This window comes from Bombina bombina, chromosome 2 (assembly GCF_027579735.1).
Source record: "Bombina bombina isolate aBomBom1 chromosome 2, aBomBom1.pri, whole genome shotgun sequence".
NCBI lineage: Eukaryota > Metazoa > Chordata > Amphibia > Anura > Bombinatoridae > Bombina > Bombina bombina.
Genome location: NC_069500.1, coordinates 404,570,533 through 404,592,718, shown reverse-complemented (window position 1 = coordinate 404,592,718; position 22,186 = coordinate 404,570,533). Strand labels below are relative to the sequence as shown.

Sequence of the window (22,186 nt, the reverse complement as noted above, 5' to 3'; positions counted from 1 at the left end):
AGGAGGGGCAAAGTTTCCCAAACCTCAAAATGCCTATAAATACACCCCTCACCACACCCACAATTCAGTTCAACGAATAGCGAAGTAGTGGGGTGATAAAGAAAGGAGTAAAAAGCATCAACAAAGGAATTTGGAAATAATTGTGCTTTATACAAAAAAATCATAACCACCATAAAAAGAGTGGGCCTCATGGACTCTTGCCAATATGAAAGAAATTAATTTATCTTGTAAATTCTTACATAAATTATGTTTTCTTTCATGTAATTGGCAAGAGTCCATGAGCTAGTGACGTATGGGATATCAATACCCAAGATGTGGAACTCCATGTAAGAGTAACCAGAGAGGGAGGGATAAAAATAAACAACAGCGATTTTCTGCTGAAAAAATAATCCACAACCCAAAATATACGTTTATTCTTCAAATAACAAGAAAAACTTAAAACATCAGCAGATGAATCAAACTGAAACAGCTGCCTGAAGAATTTTCATTCTTCATTCTTAAAAGCCCACGAAGTGGAGACTGATCTAGTAGAATCAGCTGTAATTCTCTGAGGCAGGGCCTGACCCGACTCCAAAAAGCTTGAAGAATCAAAAGCTTTAAACAAGAAGCCAAGGAAATAGCAGAAGCCTTCTTACCTTCCAAGGACCAGAAAATATAACAAATAGACAAGAAGTCTTCCTGAAATCTTTAGTAGCTTCAAAGTAATATTTCAAAGCTCTCACCACATCCAAAGAATGTAAGGATCTTTCCAAAGAATTCTTAGGATTAGGACACAAGAAAGGGACAACAATTTCTCTACTAATGTTGTTAGAATTCACAACTTCAGGAAAAAAATGTAAATTAAGTCTGCAAAACCGCCTTATCCTGATGAAAAATCAGAAAAGGAGATTCACAAGAAAGAGCAGATAGCTCAGAAACTCTTCTAGCAGAAGAGATGGCCAAAAGGAACAACACTTTGCAAGAAAGTAGTTTAATGTCCAAAAAATGCATAGGCTCAAAATGGAGGAACCTGTAAAGGCCTCAAAAACCAAATTAAGACTCCAAGGAGGAGAGATTGATTTAATGGCTGGCTTAATATGAACTAAAGCCTGTACAAAACAGTGAATATCAGGAAGTTTAGCAATCTTTCTGTGAAATAAAACAGAAAGAACAAAGATTTGCCCCTTCAAGGAACTTGCAAATAAACCCTTATCCAAACCATCCTGAAAAAACTGTAAAATTCTTACAATTCTAAAAGAAAAAATTCATAAGAAGAACAACAAGAAAACAGAATTTATGCTTACCTGATAAATTACTTTCTCCAACGGTGTGTCCGGTCCACGGCGTCATCCTTACTTGTGGGATATTCTCTTCCCCAACAGGAAATGGCAAAGAGCCCAGCAAAGCTGGTCACATGATCCCTCCTAGGCTCCGCCTACCCCAGTCATTCGACCGACGTACAGGAGGAAATATGCATAGGAGAAACCATATGATACCGTGGTGACTGTAGTTAGAGAAAATAATTCATCAGACCTGATTAAAAAAACCAGGGCGGGCCGTGGACCGGACACACCGTTGGAGAAAGTAATTTATCAGGTAAGCATAAATTCTGTTTTCTCCAACATAGGTGTGTCTGGTCCACGGCGTCATCCTTACTTGTGGGAACCAATACCAAAGCTTTAGGACACGGATGAAGGGAGGGAGCAAATCAGGTCACCTAAATGGAAGGCACCACGGCTTGCAAAACCTTTCTCCCAAAAATAGCCTCTGAAGAAGCAAAAGTATCAAATTTGTAAAATTTGGCAAAAGTGTGCAGTGAAGACCAAGTCGCTGCCTTACATATCTGGTCAACAGAAGCCTTGTTCTTGAAGGCCCATGTGGAAGCCACAGCCCTAGTGGAATGAGCTGTGATTCTTTCAGGAGGCTGCCGTCCGGCAGTCTCATAAGCCAATCGGATAATGCTTTTAAGCCAAAAAGAAAGAGAGGTAGAAGTTGCTTTTTGACCTCTCCTTTTACCAGAATAAACAACAAACAAAGAAGATGTCTGTCTGAAATCTTTAGTAGCCTCTAAATAGAATTTTAGAGCACGGACTACGTCCAAATTGTGTAACAAACGTTCCTTCTTTGAAACTGGATTCGGACACAAAGAAGGTACAACAATCTCCTGGTTAATATTTTTGTTGGAAACAACTTTCGGAAGAAACCCAGGCTTAGTACGCAAAACCACCTTATCTGCATGGAACACCAGATAGGGCGGAGAACACTGCAGAGCAGATAACTCAGAAACTCTTCTAGCAGAAGAAATTGCAACCAAAAACAAAACTTTCCAAGATAATAACTTAATATCTACGGAATGTAAGGGTTCAAACGGAACCCCTTGAAGAACTGAAAGAACTAGATTAAGACTCCAGGGAGGAGTCAAAGGTCTGTAAACAGGCTTGATTCTAACCAGAGCCTGAACAAACGCTTGAACGTCTGGCACAGCCGCCAGCCTTTTGTGAAGTAAAACAGATAAAGCAGAAATCTGTCCCTTCAGAGAACTTGCAGATAATCCTTTCTCCAAACCTTCTTGTAGAAAGGATAGAATCTTAGGAATTTTTATCTTGTTCCATGGGAATCCTTTAGATTCACACCAACAGATATATTTTTTCCATATTTTATGGTAAATCTTTCTAGTTACAGGCTTTCTAGCCTGAATAAGAGTATCTATTACGGAATCTGAAAACCCACGCTTTGATAAAATCAAGCGTTCAATCTCCAAGCAGTCAGTTAGAGGGAAACCAGATTCGGATGTTCGAATGGACCCTGAACAAGAAGGTCCTGTCTCAAAGGTAGCTTCCATGGTGGAGCCGATGACATATTCACCAGGTCTGCATACCAAGTCCTGCGTGGCCACGCAGGAGCTATCAAGATCACCGAAGCCCTCTCCTGATTGATCCTGGCTACCAGCCTGGGAATGAGAGGAAACGGTGGGAATACATAAGCTAGGTTGAAGGTCCAAGGTGCTACTAGTGCATCCACTAGAGTCGCCTTGGGATCCCTGGATCTGGACCCGTAACAAGGAACCTTGAAGTTCTGACGAGAGGCCATCAGATCCATGTCTGGAATGCCCCATAATTGAGTTATTTGGGCAAAGATTTCCGGATGGAGTTCCCACTCCCCCGGATGGAAGGTTTGACGACTCAGAAAATCCGCTTCCCAATTTTCCACTCCTGGGATGTGGATTGCAGACAAGTGGCAGGAGTGATCCTCCGCCCATTGAATTATCTTGGTCACTTCCTCCATCGCCAGGGAACTCCTTGTTCCCCCCTGATGGTTGATATATGCAACAGTCGTCATGTTGTCTGATTGAAACCTTATGAATTTGGCCTTTGCTAGATGAGGCCAAGCTTTGAGAGCATTGAATATCGCTCTCAGTTCCAGAATGTTTATCGGGAGAAGAGATTCTTCCCGAGACCATAGACCCTGAGCTTTCAGGGGTTCCCAGACCGCGCCCCAGCCCACCAGACTGGCGTCGGTCGTGACAATGACCCACTCTGGTCTGCGGAAGCTCATTCCCTGTGACAGGTTGTCCAGGATCAGCCACCAACGGAGTGAATCTCTGGTCCTTTGATCTACTTGAATCGTCGGAGACAAGTCTGTATAATCCCCATTCCACTGTCTGAGCATGCACAGTTGTAATGGTCTTAGATGAATTCGTGCAAAAGGAACTATGTCCATTGCTGCAACCATCAATCCTATTACTTCCATGCACTGCGCTATGGAAGAATGAAGAACAGAATGAAGTACTTGACAAGAGCTTAGAAGTTTTGATTTTCTGACCTCTGTCAGAAAAATCCTCATTTCTAAGGAATCTATTATTGTTCCCAAGAAGGGAACTCTTGTTGACGGGGACAGAGAACTTTTTTCTATGTTCACTTTCCATCCGTGAGATCTGAGAAAGGCTAGAACGATGTCCGTATGAGCCTTTGCTTTTGACAGAGACGACGCTTGAATCAGGATGTCGTCCAAGTAAGGTACTACTGCAATGCCCCTTGGTCTTAGAACTGCTAGAAGGGACCCTAGTACCTTTGTGAAAATTCTCGGAGCAGTGGCTAATCCGAATGGAAGTGCCACAAACTGGTAATGCTTGTCCAGAAAAGCGAACCTTAGGAACTGATGATGTTCCCTGTGGATAGGAATATGTAGGTACGCATCCTTTAAATCCACCGTGGTCATAAATTGACCTTCCTGGATGGTAGGAAGGATCGTTCGAATGGTTTCCATTTTGAACGATGGAACCCTGAGAAATTTGTTTAGGATCTTGAGATCTAAAATTGGTCTGAATGTTCCCTCTTTTTTAGGAACTATGAACAGGTTGGAGTAAAACCCCATCCCTTGTTCTCCTATTGGAACTGGATGAATTACTCCCATCTTTAACAGGTCTTCTACACAATGTAAGAATGCCTGTCTTTTTATTTGGTTTGAAGATAATTGAGACCTGTGGAACCTTCCCCTTGGGGGTAGTTCCTTGAATTCCAGGAGATAACCCTGAGACACTATTTCTAGTGCCCAAGGATCCTGAACATCTCTTGCCCAAGCCTGAGCAAAGAGAGAAAGTCTGCCCCCCACCAGATCCGGTCCCGGATCGGGGGCCATCCCTTCATGCTGTTTTGGTAGCAGTGGCAGGCTTCTTGGCCTGCTTACCCTTGTTCCAGCCTTGCACCGGTCTCCAGGCTGGTTTGGGTTGAGAAGTATTACCCTCTTGCTTAGAGGATGTAGAATTAGAGGCTGGTCCATTTCTGCGAAAGGGACGAAAATTAGGCTTATTTCTAGCCTTAAAAGACCTATCCTGAGGAAGGGCGTGGCCCTTTCCCCCGGTGATGTCTGAAATCTCTTTCAAATCAGGACCAAACAGTGTTTTACCCTTGAAAGGGATGTTAAGCAATTTTGTCTTGGAAGACACATCCGCTGACCAAGACTTTAGCCAAAGCGCTCTGCGCGCCACAATAGCAAACCCTGAATTTTTCGCCGCTAATCTAGCTAATTGCAAAGCGGCATCTAAAATAAAAGAGTTAGCCAATTTAAGTGCTTGAACTCTGTCCATAACCTCCTCATACGAAGATTCTTTATTGAGCGACTTTTCTAGTTCTTCGAACCAGAAACACGCTGCCGTAGTGACAGGAACAATGCATGAAATTGGTTGTAGAAGGTAACCTTGCTGAACAAACATCTTTTTAAGCAAACCCTCTAATTTTTTATCCATAGGATCTTTGAAAGCACAACTATCTTCTATGGGAATAGTAGTGCGTTTGTTTAGAGTAGAGACCGCCCCCTCGACCTTGGGGACTGTCTGCCATAAGTCCTTTCTGGGGTCGACTATAGGAAATAATTTCTTAAATATAGGGGGAGGAACAAAAGGTATGCCGGGCCTTTCCCACTCCTTATTTACTATGTCCGCCACCCGCTTGGGTATAGGAAAAGCATCGGGGGGCACCGGAACCTCTAGGAACTTGTCCATCTTACATAATTTCTCTGGAATGACCAAATTGTCACAATCATCCAGAGTAGATAATACCTCCTTAAGCAGTGCGCGGAGATGTTCTAATTTAAATTTAAATGTTACAACATCAGGTTCAGCTTGTTGAGAAATTTTTCCCTGGCCCCTTCAGATTGGTGTGAGGGTATGTCAGAACCGTTATCATCAGCGTCCTCTTGCTCTTCAGTGTTTAAAACAGAGCAATCGCGCTTTCTCTGATAAGTAGGCATTTTAGATAAAATGTTTGCAATAGAATTATCCATAACAGCCGTTAATTGTTGCATGGTAATAAGTATTGGCGCACTAGATGTACTAGGGGCCTCTTGTGTGGGCAAAACTGGTGTAGACACAGAAAAGGATGATGCAGTACCATGCTTACTCCCCTCATTTGAGGAATCATCTTGGGCAATATCTGTGGCATCATTGTCCCTACTTTTTTTGGACACTATGTCACAATCATCACATATATTTAAATGGGGAGAAACCTTGGCTTTCATACATATAGAACATCTCTTATCTGATGGTTCAGACATGTTAAACAGGCTTAAACTTGTCAACAAAGCACAAAAAACGTTTTAAAATAAAACCGTTACTGTCACTTTAAATTTTAAACTGAACACACTTTATTACTGAATATGTGAAAAAGTATGAAGGAATTGTTCAAAATTCACCAAATTTTCACCAGTGTCATAAAGCCTTAAAAGTATTGCACACCAAATTTGAAAGCTTTAACCCTTAAAATAACGGAACCGGAGCCGTTTTTACATTTAACCCCTATACAGTCCCAGGTATCTGCTTTGCTGAGACCCAACCAAGCCCAAAGGGGAATACGATACCAAATGACGCCTTCTATAAGCTTTTTCAGTGGTTCTTAGCTCCTCACACATGCATCTGCATGCCTTGCTCTCCAAAAACAACTGCGCATTAGTGGCGCGAAAATGAGGCTCTGCCTATGACTAGAAAGGCCCCCATCTGAAAAAGGTGTCCAATACAGTGCCTGCCGTTTTTCTTAAAACAATCCCCAAGATTATAATAACTATAAGAGTTATAATCTGCCAAATATGTTTAGTAAAGTAATCGTTTTAGCCCAGCAAAATGTCCACCAGTTTTATAAGCCCTTATGAAGCCCTTTATTCTTTTACTTAAACTAAGAAAATGGCTTACCGGTCCCCATAGGGAAAATGACAGCCTTCCAGCATTACAAAGTCTTGTTAGAAATGTGGCCAGTCATACCTCAAGCAGAAGAGTCTGCAAACTGTTTCCCCCAACTGAAGTTACTTCATCTCAACAGTCCTGTGTGGAAACAGCAATCGATTTTAGTAACGTTTGCTAAAATCATCTTCCTCTTACAAACAGAAATCTTCATCTCTTTTCTGTTTCAGAGTAAATAGTACATACCAGCACTATTTTAAAATAACAAACACTTGATTGAAGGATAAAAACTACATTTAAACACCAAAAAACTCTTAGCCATCTCCGTGGAGATGTTGCCTGTGCAACGGCAAAGAGAATGACTGGGGTAGGCGGAGCCTAGGAGGGATCATGTGACCAGCTTTGCTGGGCTCTTTGCCATTTCCTGTTGGGGAAGAGAATATCCCACAAGTAAGGATGACGCCGTGGACCGGACACACCTATGTTGGAGTAATGTAATGTAAGTCTTCCAAACTCGATAATAAATCTTTCTAGAGACAGATTTACGAGCTTGTAACATAGTATTATCTGTATCACTGAGTCAGAGAAACCTCTATGACTTAGCACTAAGTGATTAATTTCCATACCTTCAAATTTAATGATTTGAGAAACTGATGGAAAAACGGACCTTGAAACAGTAGGTCTGGCCTTAACGGAAGTGGCCAAAGTTGGCAACTGGACATCCGAACAAGACCTGCATACCAAAACCTGTAAGGCCATGCAGGAAACACCAGCAACACAAACGATTGTTCCATGATGATTTTGGAGATCACTCTTGGAAGAAGAACTAGAGGCAGGAAAATATAAGCAGGTTGAAAACACCAAAGAAATGTCAGTGCACCCACTGCTTCCGCCTGAAAATCCCTGGACCTGGACAGGCATCTGGGAAGTCTCATGTTTAGATGAGAAAACACATCTGGATGGAGGGACCACCTCCCTGGATGTAAAGTCTGACGGTCGAAATAATCCGCCTCCCAATGTCTATACCTGGGAAATGCACTGCAGAAATTAGACAGGAGCTGGATTTCGCCCAAGCAAGTATCCGAGATACTTCTTCATAGCTTGTGGACTGTAAGTCCTACACTGGTGATTGACAAATGCCACTGTTTGTGATATTGTCTGTCTGAAAACAAATGAACGGTTCTCTCATCAACAGAGGCCAAAACTGAAGAGCTCTGAGAATTGCACAGAGTTCTAAAAAATTGATTGGTAATCTCGCCTTTTGAGATTTCCAAACCCCTTGTGCTGTCAGAGATCCCCAAACAGCTCCCCAGCCTGAAAGACTAGCATCTAAAGTGAACACAGTCCAGGATAGCCGAACAAAAGAAGCCCCTTGAACCAAACGCTAGTGATTTAACCACCACATCAGAGAGAGTCAAACATTGGGATTTAAGGATATTAATTGTGATATCTTTGTATAATCCCTTAACCATGGATTCAGCAAACAAAGCTGGAGAGGTCTCATGTTAAAATGAGCAAAGAGAATCAGTCTCATGAGACTTAAAATTTCCATGCACATAACCACTGAAAGGAATGACTGAGACTGAAGGTGCCGACAGGCTGCAACCAATTTCAAATGTCTCTTGTCTGTTAGAGACAGAGTCATGGACACTGAATCTATCTGGAAACCTAAAAAAGGTGACCCTTATCTGAGGAATCAAGAAACTTTAGGTAAATTGATCCTCCAACCATGTTTCCGAAGAAACACTAGTTGATTTGTGTGAGATTCTGCAGAACATAAAGACTGAGCTAGTACCAAGATATCATCCAAATAAGGAAACACTGCAATACCCTGCTCTCTGGTTTCCATAAAGTAGTGCACCTAGAACCTTTAAAAAAGATTATTTGAGCGGTTGCTAATCTAAATGGAAGAGCAATGAATTGGTAATGATTGTCTAGAAAAGAGAATCTCAGGAACTGAAAATGATCTGAATGAATCGGAATATGAAGGTATACATCAAGCAAGTCCATTAAAGGGACACTGAACCCATTTTTTTCTTTTGTAATTCAGAAAGAGCATGCAATTTTAAGCAACTTTCTAATTTACTCCTATTATCAATTTTTCTTCGTTCTCTTGCTATCATTATTTGAAAAAGAAGGCATCTAAGCTTTTTTTTTTTTGTTTCAGTACTCTGGACAGCACTTTTTTATTGGTGGATAAATTTATCCACCAATCAGCAAGGACAACCCAGGTTGTTAACCAAAAATGGGCCGGCATCTAAACTTACATTCTTGCATTTCAAATAAAGATACCAAGAGAATGAAGAAAATTTGATAATAGGAGTAAATTAGAAAGTTGCTTAAAATTTCATGCTCAATTTAAATCACAAAAGAAAATTTTTGGGTGCAGTGTCCCTTTAAAGACATCCTCACTGAACAAAAGGCAGAATAGTCCTGAAAGTCACCATTTGAAAGATGGTACTCTTACATAACGATTCAAAATTTTCAGATCCAAAAATTGGTCTGAATGAAATTTCTTTCTTTGGGACAAATGAATAGATTTGAATAAAACTCCAGACCCTGTTCCTGAAAAGGAACTGACATGACTACCCCTGAAACTCCAGGACTGAAACACACTTCAGGAAAGCCTGAGCTTAACTGGATTTGCTGGGATACGTGAGAGAAAAAAAATCTCACAGGAGAACTTACCCTTGAGAGACAATACTCTTAAACCATATATTTTGGACAGAATTTATCCAAACATCCTTGAAAAAAAAACCTTAATCTGCCCTCTACCAGCTGAGCTGGAATGAGAGTCGCACCTTCATGTGGACTTAGGGGCTAGCTTTTGCTTTCTTAAATGGCTTGGAATTATTCCATTTAATGAAGGTTTCCAATTGGAAACAGATTCCATAGGGAAGGAATAGATTTTTGTTCCTTAATTAACAAAAAGAACGAAAATGATTAAGAGCTTTATATTTACCCTTTAGGTCTCTTATTACCTTGGAAAGAAAAAGATAGCAATCTAGACTTAAAAAGTCATATCAGCATTCCAAGAATAAAGCCACAAAACTATTTTAGCTAAAATAGCTAAAGACATAGATCCAACATCAATCTTGATGATAACAAAAAAAAATAGCATCAGAACTGATTAGTATGTTGCAGTAAGCGAACAATGCTAGATAAATCAGAATCCAATTCTTGTTGCGCTAATTCTCCAACAAAAATGTTGATGCAGCTGCAACATCAGCCAAAGAAATTGCAGGCCTGAGACGACCTGAATATAAATAAGCTTTCCTTAGAAAAGATTCAAGTTTCCTATCTAAAGGAACTAAAGTAGCATCTTCCATAGGAATAGAGGTATGTTCAGCAAGAGTAGAAATAGCCCCATCGACTTGAGGATCTTTTCCCAAACTCTATTAATTGCTGGTAAAGGATACAATTTTTAAAACCTTGAAGAAGGAAAAAAAGAAGTACCCGGCTTATTCCATTCCTTATAAATCATATCAGAAATGGCATCAAGAATAGGAAAAAACCTCTGGAGTAACCACGGGAGGTTTAAAAACAGAATTTACTAGTTCTAATATTAAGAGGACTAGTTTCCACAATATCCAAAAATAATTAACACTTCTAATAAAGAACGAAAAATACTTCATTTAAAATAAATAAGTAGGTTTGTTAGTGTCAATATCTGAGGAAGGATCTTCTGAATCAGAAAGATCCTCATCAGAGAAAGATAATTCATTATGTTGTCGGTCATTAGAAATTTCATCAACCTTATGAGAAGTTTTAAAAGACCTTATAATAATTAGAAGGCAGAATAGCAGACAAAGCCTTCTGAACAGAATCAGTAACAATTCTTTAAATTTCATAGGTATAACATGTACATTAAAAGTTGAAGGAACAACAACAGGGAATGTACTATTTACTGATGGACACAATATCTGCATGTAAAAGTTTATCATGATAACCAATACAAATGACATTCGGAAATATAATGCACTTAGCTTTAGTAGAACCGACATCAGGCAGCAAAGTTCAAACAGATACTTCTGAGGCAGAATCAGATTGAGACATCTTGCAAAACGTAAAATAAAAAACAACATATAAAGCAAAATTGTCAATTTCCTTATATGACAGTTTCAGGAATGTGAAAAAAATGCAATAGCATAGCCCTCTGACATAGAAAAAGGCAAGAGACAAATAGCAATGGGGTATTAAAATAATGAAAAAAATCTGGCGCCAAGTATGACGCACAACAAAACTGAAATTTTTTTGGTGCCAAAAACGATGGAAATGACACACTCGCGTCACCAACGACGCAACCCTGTGTAAGGAACTCTGTGTCAACTACTACGCCGGAAATGACAAACTTGAATGACGCAATAAAGTCTAGCATTTGGCGCACCCGCGGGCCTAATCCTGCCCGCAATTTGCAATACAAAATGTAGTCAATTTGAAAAAAAGACTAAACCCCAGGTAAGAAAAAATATGACAGTCTGCAAAAGGACATACATGAACCTGACTCATGGCAAATATAAGTACAATGCATATATTTACATCTTTATATAAATGCATAAAGTGCCAAACCATAGCTGAGGTGTCTTAAGTAATAAAAAACATACTTACCGAAAGACACCCATCCACATATAGCAGATAGCCAAACCAGTACTGAAACAGTTATCAGTAGAGGTAATGGTACATGAGAGTATATCGTCGATCTGAAAAGGGAGGTAGGAGATGAATCTCTACGACCGATAAAAGAGAACCTATAAAATCATTGCATTCAATAGGTGATACTCTCTTCACGTCCCTCTGACATTCGCTGTACTCTGAGAGGAATCTGCCTTCAAAATGCTGAGAAGCACATGTCAACGTAGAAATCTTAGCACAAACTTACTTCACCACCTCCATAGGAGGCAAAGTTTGTAAAACTGAATTGTGGGTGTGGTGAGGGGTGTATTTATAGGCATTTTGAGTTTTGTGAAAATTTGTCCCTCCTGGTAGGATTGTATATCCCATACGTCACTAGCTCATGGACTCTTGCCAATTACATGAAAGAAATATCACCTGAGCATCTCTATGTAAAAAAGGAAGATATTTTACCTCACAACTTCCTCAGCTCAGCAGAGTAAGTTCTGTGTAAAAAGTTATACTTCAGCTGCTGCCTAGCTGCAGGTAAAAAATAAATAAAAAAAATAACGAAATGAACAGCAGCCAATCAGCATCAGCAGTGCTGAGGTCATGAACTCTTTTACTGTGATCTCATGAGATTTGACTCAGCTCTCATGAGATTTCATAGTAAACTTCATTAAACTGAATAGGGAAATAAGATGAGTGTGCACAAATGCTCGCTCCTTTCGCTGTCCCGGGACAGACATACTGATTTGCTGCTTAGAAGTCCTTTACAATGGGATGTGGCTACTGAGGAACTTTTGAGGTAAAACAACTTTCTTTTTTACATAGAGATGTTCAGGTGATATTTTCTAGTCATCTTTTTACAGCTATGCTGCTTCACTTTCAAGTGTTTCAACATTTGGGTATCATGACCATTTAAACATTTTGCGTTACAACCTAAAAGTGTTTACTGTCTTTATTGTTACTCTTGCAATAGTTTGTGTTTTTTGTAAAAAAAAATTTTTACATTTAAAGAGCCATCATAGTGAAAAAAAAGTACATGCTCTCACTGAGCAACCAGCTATACTGATTGGCTCAGCAGAAGATTCCAGGAGTTCTCTGTGGTTCTGCAGTGGTACTTTGCCTATTTGGGGTTAAAGGGACACTGAATCCAAATTCTTTTCTTCCATGATTCAGATAAAGCATGCAATTTTAAGCAAATTTCTAATTTACTCCTATAATCAAATGTTCTTCATTCTCTTGGTATGTTTATTTGAAAAGCAAGAATGTAAGTTTAGATGCCGGCCCATTGTTGGTGAACAACCTGGGTTGTCCTTGCTGATTGGATAGTCAACAACGTCATCAATTACTAGTTGCAATATCACTCCTGGCCAGCAGGATGAGGAACAGAGCACCACAGCAAAGCTGTTAAGTGTCACTCCCCTACCCATAATCCCCAGTCATTCGACCGAAGGGAAATGGGAAAAAATGAACAACACAAAGGTGTAGAGGTGTCTGAAGTTAAGTAAAAAATAACTGTCTTAAAAAAACAGTGTGGGGTCGTGGACTCACCATATCCGGAAAGAAAGAAATTTATCAGGTAAGCATACATTTTGTTTTCTTTCCCAAGATATTGTGAGTCCACATTGTCATCAATTACTAGTGGGAACCAATAACCAAGCTAGAGGACACAGGTGACTAGGGAGGGATAAAAAAACAGGCAGACCTAAATAGAAGGCACCACCGCTTGAAGAACATTTCTCCCAAAAGAAGCCACAGCGGAGGCAAAAGTACCAAATTTGTAAAATTTGGAAAAAGTATGCAGAAGACACCAAGTTGCAGCCTTCCAAATCTGTTCAACAGAAGCTTCATTTTTGAAAGCCCAAGGTGACGAGACAGCCCTAGTGAAATGAGCTGTTATTCTCTCAGGAGGCTGCTGTCCAGCAGTCTCACAAGCAAAATGGATCATACTTCTCAACCAGAGAGAAAGAGAAGTAGCCATAGCTTTCAGACCTTTACGCTTTCCAGTGAAACAAACAGGGCCAAACAAACAGGGCAGAAGACTGACCAAAATCCTTAGTCGCCTGTAGAAGGTAGAATTTTAGAGCACGCACAATGTCTAGGTTGTGCAAGAAACGTTCCTTATGAGAAGAATTAGGACATAGAGAAGGAACAACAATTTCCTGATTAATATTTCTGTTCGAAACCACTTTAGGAAGAAAACCCAACTTAGTAGGAAGAACCGCCTTATCAGCACGGAAGATAAGATAAGCCGAATTACACTGCAAAGCCAAGAATTCCGAGACTCTCCGAGCAGAAGAAATAGCAATAAGAAACAAAACCTTCCAAGATAAAAACTTAATATCTACGGAATGCAATGGCTCAAACGGAGCCTGCTGCAAAACTTTAAGAACAAGGTTAAGGTTCCAAGGAGGAGCAACAGACTTAATTAAACACAGGCCTGATTCTTACCAGAGTCTGACAAAAGTATTGAACATCTGGTACATCCGTCAGACGCTTGTGTAACAAAATAGATAAAGCAGAAATCTGACCCTTCAGAGAACTGACTGACAATACCTTCTCCATACCTTCCTGGAGAAAAGACAAAATCCTAGGAATCCTAACCCTACTACAAGAGTAGCCTTTGGATTCACACCAATAAAGGTATTTACACCATACCTTATGGTAAATCTTTCTAGTAACAGGCTTGCAAGCTTGAATCATGTTCTCAATGACAGACTCAGAAAAAACAAGCTTAGACAGAACTAAGCGTTCAATATCCAAACAGTCAGCTTCAGAGAAACGGACCCTGAGTCAAGGTGGAAGAGATGACATCTTCACTAGGTCTGCATACCAGATCCTGCCACACAGGAGCTATTAGAATTACTGACACTCTCTCCTGTTAGATACAAACAATGACTCGTGGAAGGAGAGCAAACTGAGGAAACAGATATGCCAGACTGAAATCCCAAGGAACCGCCAGAGCATCTATTAGGGCGGCCTGCGGATCCCTTGACCTTGGAACCATACCTTGGAAGCTTGGCATTCTGCCGAGATGCCATCAGATCCGATTTTGGGATCCCCCATTTAAAGGGACAGTCTAGTCCAAAAAAAAAAATGTTCATGATTCAGATAGGGCATGTAATTTTAAACAATTTTCCAATTTACTTTTATCACCAATTTCTTTGTTCTCTTGGTATTCTTAGTTGAAAGCTTAACTTAGTTGGTTCATATGCTAATTTCTTAGACCTTGAAGGCCGCCTCTTAAGAATGCATTTTAACAGGTTTTTCACCACTAGAGGGTGTTAGTTCATGTTTTTCATATAGATAACACTGTGCTCGTGCACGTGAAGTTACCTGGGAGCCATCACTGATTGGCTAAACTGCAAGTATGTCAAAAGAACAAATAAAGGGGCAGTCTGCAGAGGCTTAGATACAAGATAATCACAGAGGTAAAAAATATATAAATATAACTGTTGGTTATGCAAAACTAGGGAATGGGTAAACAAGGGATTATCTATCTTTTAAAGCAATGACAATTCTGGTGTAGACTGTCCCTTTAAGGGATAACATGGAGAACACCTCCGGATGGAGAGCCCACTCCCTGGGATGAGATGTCTGTCTGTTTAAGAAATCCGCTTCCAAGTTGTCCACACCTGGAATGTGGATGGCAGAGAGACAGCAATTGTGAGCTTCCACCCACTGAATAATCCAATCCACCTCCTACATGGCTAAGGAACTCAGAGTTCCTCGCTAGTGTTTGATGTAAGCCACTGAGGTGATATTTTCAGTCTGGAACCTGATAAACTTGGCTAAGGACAATTGAGGCCAAGCTAGTAGAGCATTGTAAATCAGAGAGCAGACTCCTCCCGAGTCCATAGTCCCTGCGCCTTTAACGAGTCCCAGACTGCTCCCCAATCCAGCAGGCTGGCATCCGTGGTTACAATCACCCAGGAAGGTCTCCGGAAGCAGGTGCCCCAAGACAGATGCTCCTGAGAGAGCCACCACAAGATATAGTCTCTTGTCAACTGAACTAGATCTATTCTCTTAGACAGATCCGAATGGTTCCCGTTCCAGTGCCTGAGCATGCATAACTGCAGAGCTCTCAAATGGAATCAAGCAAATGGAATGATGTCCATGGAAGCGACCATCAGATCAATTACCTCCATACATTGAGCCACTGATGGCCGAACAGTAGACTGCAGAGAGGGGCAAGAGGAGAGAATTTTGGATTTTCTGACCTCCGTCAGAAAACTTATCATAGATAGAGAAGCTATTATGGTCCTTAAGAAAACCACCCTTGTAGCTGGAACAAGGGAACTCTTTTCCAGTTTCACTTTCCATCCGTGAGAACATAGAAAAGACAACAAGGTCTCTGTATGAGAGTTTGCTTGTTGAAAAGATGGCACCAGAACAAATATGTCGTCCTTATCATTGCCAAGAGAGCCCCCAGAACCTTTGATAAAATTCTGGGAGCTGTGGCAAGGCCCAAAGGAAGAGCCACAAACTGAAAATGTTTGTCTAGAAAGGCGAATCTCAGGCACCTGTGATGATCCCTTTGAATGGGAACAAGAAGATACACATCCTTGAGGTCTACGGTTATTATGAACTGACCCTTTTGTACCAAAGGAAGAATGGACCGAATGGTCTCCATTTTGAAGGATGGTACCCTGAGAAACTTGTTTAGACACTTTAGGTCTAGAATAGGGCAAAAAGTTCCCTCTTTTTGGGAACCACAGATTTGAATAGAATCACAGGCCCTGCTCTCTTACAGGAACTGGAAGTATCACCCCCAAGGAAGAAAGGTCCTGAATGCAATTCAAGAATGCCGCTCTTTTTATCTGGTTTGCAGATAATCTAAGAAGGAAAAGTTTTGAATTCTATCTTGTAACCCAGAGATACTATGTCCACAGCCCAAGGAACTGGGACATCTCGTACCCATGCTTGATAAAACAGAGAAAGTCTGCATCCCACTTGATCTGGTCCCGGACTGGGGGCAAACCCTTCATGCTGACTTAGACTCAGCTGCGGGTTTCTTAGATTGCTTCCCCTTGTTCCAAGGCTGATTGGGCTTCCAAGAAGATTTGGATTGTTCGTGCTTGGAAGAGGGAGAGGAAGGCTTTCCTTTGAAGTTACAAAAGGAACGAAAACTACTTTGACGTCCTTTAGGTCTATTTTTCTTGTCTTGTGGTAGAAAGACCCTTTCCCACTAGTAATTTCAGAGATTATTTCTGTCAGACCAGGTCTAAAAAAGGTCTTACCCTTGTAAGGAAGCGCTAGAAGCTTGGATTTAGAAGTAACATCCACTGACCATCATTTTAGCCACAATGCCCAGCGAGCTAGCACAGTCAATATATATATCTTGGCTCCCAGTTTAATAACTTGCATAGTAGCATTAGAAATAAAGGAGTTGGCTAGCTTGAACGCCTTAATCCTATCTTAGATCTCCTCCAAAGGAGTCTCTACTTGAAGAGATTCAAACAAGGCAGAATTCTTTCTGAGTCTTTAAATATCTTAGAGCAATATCACGCTCAGAAAAGACTAACCCCAACGGAATCTCTACACCCCAGAAGGGTATGGTACTCCTACCTGCCCTCCGGACAACGTTTTAAACAGAGCCCTTTATTTGGAGCTCTGAAAAGTACTCTGGCACAGTCAACACCACTCCGACTATGAGCAGAGAAGTCACATGATCATTCGAAAACTAAACTGCGCCACAAAGCATGTGCAACCCGGGCATCCAGTCGTTCCTCTTAAGTAAAAGATTTAACCGCTCCGGCTGAGAGGATATTTAGCCGATCGCACAGCACTAAGGAGCCAGTCTGAGAAACTAAGCGTTCAATCCGCTTCCCGGCTGTCAATTTTGCACTATGTCAAAAACACACTGATTTCCTCCATAGTCCTAATAAATAAAGACTTAGTCCCACCAAAGTTAACCCCTTCATCCAGAAGGAGGAACACTGCCTCTCTCACATACTAATTTAAATGCCTGCACACTGCCTTACTTAATATCCTTACCAAGAATATTTTCTATGTCCCAGAATATTGCAGCCTTCAGTGCCAGCCCATATAAGACACAAGCACTTACCTGTATCCTAGCCGTCTGACAGGAGGACAGCTCACAAGGCGTGGAAGGACGCCAACTCCTTACAGAGGCCTGTGGAAAAAAGAAAGAACAGTAACCGAGTAAACCTACTCTGACTTTCTATACTAGGGCAGCAACATGTTAGGAAAACGCAGCAAGGCCACCCTTACAAGTTCCTAACTGCTTTAAAGCCACCACTACTATACTGAAGAGATTGACGTGGACTACAGCTATACCCAAAACTTGCTTGTAGCGAAAGAAATCCAATTTTCTTCAGACACCAAAACTTCACCTCCTCTATTTACAGAGGCAAAGAGAATGACTGGGGATTATCGGTAGGGGAGTGACACTTAATAGCGTTGCTGTGGTGTTTTTTGCCTCCTCCTGCTGGGCAGCAGTGATATTCCCAACAGTAATTGATGATGTTGTGGACTCACCATATCTTGAGAAAGAAATTACAGCATGTCTTATTATACACTATAATGGCCCTTTACATATATAAGGTAATCTAAAGTTATAACATTATTGTTTAAACCCACCAGCTTAGCGTAAACGCATACAGATGTAAACCCTCTATGCTTTTTATGCATACAGACTATAGAAGCAATTATTGTATGCATGTGCCAGTAAATTCAAACAACTTCCTGAACATTTTACTCCTGATTTATCATATCCAGGAATAACCCATAACTCTCACAATCCAAATTAAAATACCACACCTCATCAAGAGTGGGTATACATTACCTATGCAAAGTCAACAAATTTTAAAGCATTATACGTTTCACGTTAGACAACAGAATAGGTAAATTTGCTACTGCTGAATATTTTTTTCCAGATAAGCTATAAACACACTTTTTGCGCTGAACAGCACAGAAGCGGTTAACCCACTGCAGTATATATGTGAATAATGTAGCTGTATTTCCCATTTTTTTCTCCTGGTGACTAAGAAGCACGCAGTGCACCTGCCAACCTTTCCTGCTAAGCCAATAATTGGCAATTTAATCTTTACCTCTTGGTATCACTCATGTTTAGCCCTTGCTGTGCCCTGAATACATCTAGATTCATCGGGGGGGGTCGCTCTTCACAATTAGAGTGTCAGCTTCAGCTAACTAGGGCAGCCCATTCTGCATGGCCAGGGCGGCAATTATTAGTGCATTTTCCCATCATGTAGTGGATGATGGGTGGGTGGAGGAGGATGCTTGGGATCAAGAGCCTGCCACAATTACATGGAGTTATTTCTCTCCCCCCTCCCCTCAGCCTCCCTTCACCTTCAGAATATTTTACATTATCACAGCTTTACAACCGCATTCAAATTTTCCATGTTCACAAGGACTGAGGCTTCTATTTAAATGATAATGAGGGACAATCCATTCAATTGAGCGAGGGAGAAAATCCATTAAAACACAGGCAGCTCTTAAGCTGGGTCATGAAACAGATACAAAGAAATAGCTTTTTTTCCCTTAGAGCCATTATAGAAGGCAATATATGGATTTCTGCATGGCCTATGACATCGACAAAGATTAAGGGAACAATTACATAGGGACATAAAAAATATTTACATGAGTAGATATACTCAGTCAGTGTTGGGAGACAAAATTAACCTTCCCAATTTAACCCATTAAATGAAGAACAACATCTAAATACAAAAATGTAGGGTGTAGTGAAATGCTACAGATATGGTACAAGCACTTACATTATGGCTAGTTTCTGTGGTAAAAAGACAAAACATTGGTGATGCATCTTCCCAATTAGCCAAAACAGACTACAGCCATGGTTACAGCTGATCTGCCCCTTGCTGCTTTCTCTATCTTTCTTTCTTCTACCACCCTATCTGCCTCAATAAATAAATATAAAGTATAAAATAAATATACCATGGATATATTTGCTGAACTTTACCATTTCTATAATCAGTAACCTTGGCAGGCTGACAAACACATCTGGTTGATTCCAGTAATCCTACTGATCCTAAATCCCAGTCCAGTCCACAGTTTTCACTTATCCCTTTTCTGGCTATAAATAAGAACTTGCTCCCATTCCCAGAATTCTTCCTACAAGTAAAACATGTAAAATTAAATCCCCCCCTCCCCTTCTTTCCTTTCCCTCCCGTCACTTTTGCCTGTCAGAGCTGTCAACTCAAATAGAGCTTTAATCTGCCAGGAGCACTTTTCTCCTGACATTTTTAATAAATACTTTCAGCTCTTAAACACATTTGCTGCAGATATCGCCTTTCCCTCCTCCCCCAGTATCCCTCCCTTCCACTGCAGAATAAATGCAAGGAGACTAGAAGCAGAAAATTGTCTTTAGAAACCAGCTCCCTCCGTGCTGGCTGCAGTGTAAATGGATACGGAGTATGGCTTTCAAAAAATTTACCTTTTCTGCAAAACTAAATATTACAGCCCTCAAGGCTGTTTTATCACCGGTGCCTGTCAATATGCATTGTCGCTCAAATAGAGAAGGTGTCACTTAATATTTGGTTTTGTTGCAAAAAGCTCTACAAGGTTATACGAAACAAGCACTGCAGACATATCAATGTATGGCAGAAAAGAACATATTCTAATGTATTGCTTACGCAATGTACCACAATCCTCATAACAGCTGCAGAATTTAGCAATTTATCAAGGCAAGTGCATGTGGTAGGAGATGAAAGAAACAGCATTCCCCTAAGGATAATTTTATTATCTCTGTGTTGGCAATGAGCTAGTTAAAACTAATGTTATTGTTTGGCAAACCTCAGAGATTTCCATCCCCCTCCGTTGATCAGCGTTCTGAAAAAAGAGGCAGTGTTTTCAATTTAAAATCTAAATTAGCTGTCCAATTGAATCTCGCTGGCACAAAGCTTTCCTTGTGACAGGCTGTAGTTATGAAGCATATTTTACATTAATAGAACTCAACATGAGCCCTACATGTAGAAGGGGGTGGCTTCAACACTTAGCCTCGCATGTTCTTATTTAAACCACTCTGGAATAATAGGCACAAGGAGATTTAATATAGTCAAAAGGAAACCAACTGTAATATCTGAGCTTGTAAATTGCTAACAAAATTAGATTTTCTGACAAATTATTACAAATTTGCACGTTAAATTTGTGTTCTTCAAAGAGAAGGTCAAACGTCTAAAATGGAAACTAACCATTTTGACATGTTACCTCCTAATATCAGTATCATCATCCTTTAAAAAATAAATAATTATTTGCCAAGTTATATGGCATGGTTTCCAAAGAGAAGATTTTGGTACTTGATTTTTTTAATGGTCTTATTTTGACAAATCATATACAATCCTATATATTTTTAAAATTGCATTGTTTAACCGCTTATAAAGGCACACTGTGCGAGAGAGAAAATAAATAAAGCACGGCATTAATATTAGTCTGTCTTTTTTGCTGCCAGAAGCAACAATGCATATTATTTTACAAAGCTGCTTAGCAAGTAAATATAATCTTTATGGGGAACTCTGTTATAGTGAAGGATTTGGATCACTCTAAGATACTTACATCGCTTAGTCGGTCACGGGAGCTGCTATGCTGAGAACTCATGGCTTCCCTGATGCTTCCATCTTCACTGTGTCTGCCGATTCTGTTCTGAGATGATTTGAACTTCAGGAGACACAAAAATGAAAAGAAATTTAGATCATTTTAACTTATGGAACTTGTACACAGTTAGAGGTTCTTAACTTCCATCTGTAATATCCAATAACTAATCGTTCCCACATCTCCACATAACAAGGCCATTTAGTGTATAAAATGTTTGCCCTGCTAACTTTACCAAGGAACAGGGTCTGGATTAGTGCCCCATATAATCCTCATAATACACGTATATAACAAAGCAGAAGTATAAAACTGGCCCATTTTGCATTAGTATTTATTGGCTATTTTTATGTGGTGTTATCACAGAAAGGCACATTCAAGCTTAGCTTATTTTCATTATGTACAATTAGTTTTACACACAGGTGAAAAGCATATGAATTTTCCTGGTTTATTTTTTATTCTTCATGTTTGTCATGTGGGAGTTCTCCAGGAAAATAGCTATTTATGTCGCCATGCAGGAGTTGCAGCATATTGGAAGTGTCAAACTTAATGAGGCTGCGTACAGGCAATCAAATTAGAGGCCTGGCTGACGCTATTAACCTTCCAAGTAGATATCAATTTTTGGATGTACTGCAGCAGTCTGAGACCCCATTTGCTGCTGGGAATTAGGAAGCTCTGTCAGTAGCTCTGACAGATCATGTTCATTTACACCTGCTGCTGCCTGTAAACAGAAGGGAGACGCCTGCCTAACTTCATCTGCAATTACTGTAATGACACATTGGGAGGAGAGACCCACCACATGCTGCAAATATTAACCTCTGCAGTTGTGTAAAAGAGAAACAAATAAAAGTAGTATCAGACAATCAGAGGCAGCTGGGCCTTATTATACTCATAACATTGCGTCTCTTAATGCTCTCTCTCATGCTTTTTTTCCTTTAACTCCCCACAATTAAAGGGACACTAAACCCACATTTTTTCTTTCATGATTCAGATAGAGCATGCAATTTTAAGCAACTTTCTAATTTACTCCTATTATCATTTTTTTTTCTTTGTTCTCTTGCTATCTTTATTTAAAAAGCAGGAATGTGATGCATAGGAGCCGGCCCATTTTTGGTTGAGAACCTGGGTTATGTTTGCTTATTGGTGGGTAAATGTAAGCCTACAATAAGCAAGCACTATCCATGGTGCTGAACCTAAAATGGGCTGGCTGCTAAGATTTAAATTCCTGCTTTTAAAATAAAGATAGCAAGAGAATGAAGAAAAATTGATAATAGGAGTATATTAGCTCCATTAGCTTCAAGCTCTATCTCAACCATAAAAGAAAAAAAATTGGGT

General features: G+C 40.3%; 1 protein-coding gene across 11 annotated transcripts in view; it reads right to left on the bottom strand.

Moving 5' to 3' along the window:
* Positions 1-22,186, bottom strand: part of FBRSL1 (fibrosin like 1) — a 1,105,387-nt gene that overhangs the window by 610,063 nt on the left and 473,138 nt on the right. For all 11 annotated transcript variants that reach the window (XM_053701877.1, XM_053701879.1, XM_053701878.1 and 8 more), the window contains exon 3: positions 20,819-20,920. In XM_053701877.1, coding sequence (XP_053557852.1) covers positions 20,819-20,920 — 102 coding nt within the window. The remainder of the gene's footprint in view (positions 1-20,818; positions 20,921-22,186) is intronic.